Source organism: Merops nubicus, unplaced genomic scaffold (assembly GCF_000691845.1).
Source record: "Merops nubicus isolate BGI_N331 unplaced genomic scaffold, ASM69184v1 scaffold61, whole genome shotgun sequence".
Classification (NCBI taxonomy): Eukaryota; Metazoa; Chordata; class Aves; order Coraciiformes; family Meropidae; genus Merops; species Merops nubicus.
In genome coordinates this window covers 34,828-40,051 of record NW_008590023.1, presented here as the reverse complement: position 1 = coordinate 40,051, position 5,224 = coordinate 34,828, and the positions used below count along the sequence as shown (strand labels likewise).

At 39.9% G+C, this 5,224-nt stretch overlaps 1 protein-coding gene across 1 annotated transcript in view; it reads right to left on the bottom strand.

Moving 5' to 3' along the window:
* ISX (intestine-specific homeobox) overlaps nucleotides 1-4,949 on the bottom strand; it is a gene marked incomplete at its 5' end in the record, with an annotated part of 6,076 nt that extends 1,127 nt beyond the window's left edge. Inside the window, one exon of the mRNA XM_008949753.1 lies at nucleotides 4,798-4,949. Within this exon, the coding sequence (XP_008948001.1) occupies nucleotides 4,798-4,949 (152 nt within the window). The remainder of the gene's footprint in view (nucleotides 1-4,797) is intronic.
* Between the last annotated feature and the right edge of the window lie 275 nt (nucleotides 4,950-5,224).

Genomic DNA, 5,224 nt, shown 5'->3' with positions numbered 1-5,224 from the left:
TTCCCTACTCTGTAAGTAAGCATCAGAAAACACTGACCTCTGGCTCAGCACAACCAGTGGCTGAATCAAAAGGAAAACATTGAGTTTGACACAGGACATTTGACACTTTGCATAGCATGTGGGATCTCTGGAGTATCATGACAGCCTCTTTCTCTCATAACTCACAAGAGCTAGGATCTCCCTGCTCAAGGAAAGACAATGTTCCAGGGTGCAGCAGGCCTTCTAGGGCACTCCTGGGAAAGCAGATCCTTTTGTGGTCAAAGCTTTGCAGCAATCAAGGCACACAGCATTCTGTTTTCACTAGGAGGTGTATCACACAGAACTCTTTCACCCTGTTCCCAAGTGAATAGACTGGGGAAAGAAACACCTAGGAGTTTTCCTGGGCTGCAATAAAAATGTGTCATCAGTGGAGATGTAGTAACAGGATTCTTCCTATATTTAGCTGGTATGTTTTGAAATTCACTTAAGGGACCTAACATAAGCAAAGACCCAAGGAGATGAAACCATCTAAATCACTCAGCAGTCTGTTGTCTGCCATCACTTTTACACTTAAAAACAGACAACTGATTTTCTCAGGGGAGTTTCTTTCATCTATCAGCTCATATGACCAGTCAGGCTTCTGGCTGAGGTACACAAGTGTTTATTGTGTGATACACAAGTGTTTATTGTGCAACCACAGTAGTGCATCTTGCTACATTGCTGTGAAAAGTTGAATCTCTCTTCCAGTGTAGCTTCTGTGTGGCTTAGGAACTTGCTGTTTGAATATAGGCGAGTGGTTCTCATGAATACAAGGTGCAGTGATCAAACCCAGATGTTAGTGGATGTAAATATGTATGTATTTAAAAAAAAATAATGAGCAGCTCAATTATTTCTGCATGTCTTGCCGAGGAAGTGATGGGAATACCAGGAGCCTCTGCTATACTGCTGATAGTTAGCAGTACCTGTGGTTACTGAAAGGCCAGTTTTGTTTATCTGGGTTTGCACGCATTTGAGAACTGCTTAGTCTGTATGAACTGTTCCATTCCCTTTCTACCATGCAGAAATTATATAGTGAAACAGCACCACAAAAATGACTCCTCTTTGATTCTGACAAGGTGATTGAGGGCAGTCAGAGGACTGAAGCCTAAATTCGACCTCTGAAGTGCTCCTTCCAAAGTCTGCACATGGGATAAAGTCCTCCCTAAAGGGATTTTTTTTTTTTCTTAATAAAGACAAAGCTGTGTTCACAGACTGAACTGCTCTTTTTTGCCCAACCAGCTCTCCAACACTTTTACCCTTAAAATGATTTCTCAATGCCCACCCTGTATTTCTTTTACTGGGATTTAAACCTATTGCTCCATGATCTATCTACCACAGATATCAAGCTATAGATATAATTTATTCTTTGCATGCTACTAACCATTTTTCTAGTGCTCCTGAGCTGTGACACTGAGATACAGCACAGTATTCCCATCTGTGTTATTGGAAGTTACACTAGTGTTAAAGCTGGGGCAAATGCTTCCCTAATCCTACCTGAGATTTCACAAAAGACTCATTTGCCCTCCCAGTGTTCAGCAGGTTACCCAAGAAACAAGGACTAGAACAGAGTCAGAGGGAGGGTGGCATGCCCCAGGCTGTATAGTTTCTATTTCTGGCTCTGTAAGATTGTCCAGTTACTGTTCTCTTGCAGACACATGACCAATGATCTGGAGCTTGCTGTATTCAAGAGCCAGTCTTTTCATTATTTTGTAACCCCATAATCTTCTTCCTGTTTCATAGCACTATCATAACAACTTTTACTGATTATGTTGTTAAAATCCACCGTTGTGTCAGGAAATGGTTCCTCTGAGAGACCATTTTTGAAATATCCTCATTGGCAATCAGACACCTGTTGCAGACCTAGCTTTTTGTCTATGAACACATGCCATTTTCATCTGCTCTGTTTCCTTAATCCAAGCAGGGTGTTGGACCAAGGCAACAAGTGATATGCCATCTGTGTTATTACCTTTATCAATTAAATACATAGAATCATAGAGTCATAGAATCATAGAACCATAGCCTGGCTTGGGTTGAAAGGAATCTTAAAGATGATGTAGTACAACCTCCCTGCAGTGAGCAGGGACATCTTTCACTAGATCAGTTTGCACAAACCCCTGACCACCCTGACACTGAACACTTCCAATGATGGAACATCCACAACTTCTCTGGACAACCTGTTCCAGTGTCTTGCCACCCTTATAATAAAAAATTTATTTGCATATACAAACTAAATCTACTTCTTTTTGGTTTAGAATCATAGAATCATTAAGGTTGGAAAAGATGTCCAAGATCATAAAGTCCAACCATCAGCCCAACATTACCATGACCACTAAACCATGTCCTGAAGTACACATTTTTTGAAAGCTTCCGGGGATGGTGGCTCTGTCATCTCCCTGGGCAGTCTATTCCAATGTCTCACCACTTTTTCAGTAAAGAAATTCCTCCTAATACTCAATCTAAACCCTCCCTGGCACAACTTAAGCCTATATCCTCTTGTCTTATTGCTAGCTACTTGGGAGAAGATACCAACACCCACCTCACTACAACCTACTTTGAAAAGAGAGTTTAAAACTGTCACAAATAATCTCATCATAAAAAAGAGGAGTTTGACATTTATTTCCATAAATCAGTGTCGATAAGCATTAAGTGTGTTACCCTTTTTTTAATTCTTCATCGACAGACATTCGTGTTGGTTTTATCACTGTTTTGCCAAAAATCAATGTTTGGCTGACAGGCCAGTCATTATCTGGTTGTCCTCTCTACCCTTTAAATACTGACACAACATCAGATTTCTTCAAGGTCCCTGGAATTTCTCTTGTTCTCCAGGACTGATTAAATATCAACACTGATGACCCAAAGTGGTTCTCAATTAGCTTAAGAACTATTGGAGGTAAGTCACCTAGATGTCTGGATTTAAAAGTATCTGTCTGTAGCAGCTACTCTTCAACATTGTCCTTACAGAAAGTTTTTCACCATCATCATGAGATACTACCATCCTACCTGACACATTTCCAAGAATAGAGCAGAAATAATGACTGAGCATCTTTGCCATTTCTGCATTATCCTTGAGAGTCCCCCTGTTTCTATAAAGTAACAGATCAATATAATAGTTCACTTTTTTTGTTTGTTTGTTATTAGTGGACTTCTGTTGAGGTTCTGATGATCCTTAATTTTTGTGACCAAAGCTCTGGACTGTATCCTTCTGCTTCAGGTATTGGGTTTTTTTTTTTATATTTTCTTGTTTCTAATGCTTATTCATCCAGCGTGCTTCATTTTCTGTCACACATAGGCATGCACGCATGCAGGCATATAATTCCATCTATTCATTTAAACTGTTTCTTCACAGCAATCATACCTTTGTTTCTTAATTGGAGGACACAAACTTTTTCACAGTTATGACGTTTCACTTGGTTACCCAACACTTGTGCACATTTTTTTCCCCAGTCAAATTATCTCTCTGAGGTGATTTGACTTACAATGCTTTTAGCTTTGTGGAAACTTATTTCAAAGTAGCAAGAGCATATATGAATTCTCAGCACTCTATTTTGCTTATTGTAAGCAATATCAATCAAAATCCTGACAACTTGTAACTCCTACCTAAGTTACTGTTAATTTCTAGCTCTGTGGCAAGTTTATCAGCCAAGATGAGGTCAAACACAGAATTTCCTTTGTTGTGTGTAACACTGTTGGAATTGAGAACTTATCATCTGCAATTCATACACAAGGGGCTTTTCACTTCTTTCATGTACATCTCAGGCTGATGTTTCCCATGATAACTCTTTTTTATTTTTTCCCCCTACAAATTATAAATATTTTTTTAAACTGCTCTTTCATGTGATTTGCTGTTCTGTTAGGAGCACTGGCTAGTATCCCAGCTTGTGCTTTATACCACTGGAAATGCACTGTGGGTGCACTGATATTGCTAATGGGCACATTAGAGCCATGCTGTTCCAATTCTCCGTGTCACCTATCAGGCAGTACCATCATGTTTAGACAATAGTCCCAGGCATGTGATAGTCAATAAACTGCTCTGTGTTGACCCTTGAATGTTAGAGTGGGATATGTGCACAGAAGCACACTGATGACTCTGGCATTATGGCAAGTACAGAAACTGCCTCATGCAAAGCTCATCACAACAGTGCCTGGCTGTGCAGCAAACACACCAAATTTCAATACACAGTAGTATGTATATTTTAATGTAGCAGATTGTATATACAGTAAACATTTGGGGTTGAATTCGACCTCAGTCAGCAAGACTACATTGCAGCTGGGAGGAACTTGATTGGTTTCTGTGCACTGAAATTACAGTCAGGGCATATCAAAATCCAGAACAGTAAGAAAACATTTTCATTTTGGCAGTGATTTTCCCTTTTTTTTTGAGACCATGTAGAAGATGGATGTGGATGACAGTTTGTACTGGATGTACATTAGTCTATAAAAGGTTGATAAATGATTAATAAATATTTTCATAAATGGCCACTGTGTCACTACAGAGTCCAACAGGTTGCTCAGAACCATGTGCAACTCCTGTTTGTTATGCATTTAGTATGTTTAGGGCTCCTGTCAACCCTTTGATTAATCCCATTTGGTAAGTCCCAGCTGGGTGACAAATATTTTTTCCCTATTTGTAAAAGGAGAGTGGTGATACTGCCCTCTTCTGCAAGGTAACAGAGAGGTCATGTATTTCATTAGTGTTGTCAACCAGGCATAAACTATTAAGAATGAACTCTAAATAAAGAATTGGTGCAGTCAGCATAGCATTTTGGAGACATAATGTACCTGAACTCTGGCTTCTGGGAGGTTTATCTTTGCTGCCAGTTGATTACGAATATGGACATCCGGGTAGTGAGTCACTTGGAAAATCTTCTCCAGTTCCTGGAGCTGCTCAGCTGTGAATGTTGTCCGGATTCTCCGTTTCCCTTTCCTCTCAACTGTGCAAACAAGGAAAGGTGTATCACATTTTATAGGAAAAGTCCACAGGGCCAAAAGAAGATTCAGAGATCTAGCAATTTCTGCAAATTTCTGTGCAGCTGGGATGGCACCTCCAACACTTTCTGTAGATGTACTTACCAGAGGTGACTCTCTCCTGATCCAGCAGTGAATGTGAATACACTCCTATATCATACAAGGAATGAGTCAAAAGTGCCCATTTGTATTGCTAATTCTATGGATCCACTGCATGTCAACAGCTACGAAACTATGTATT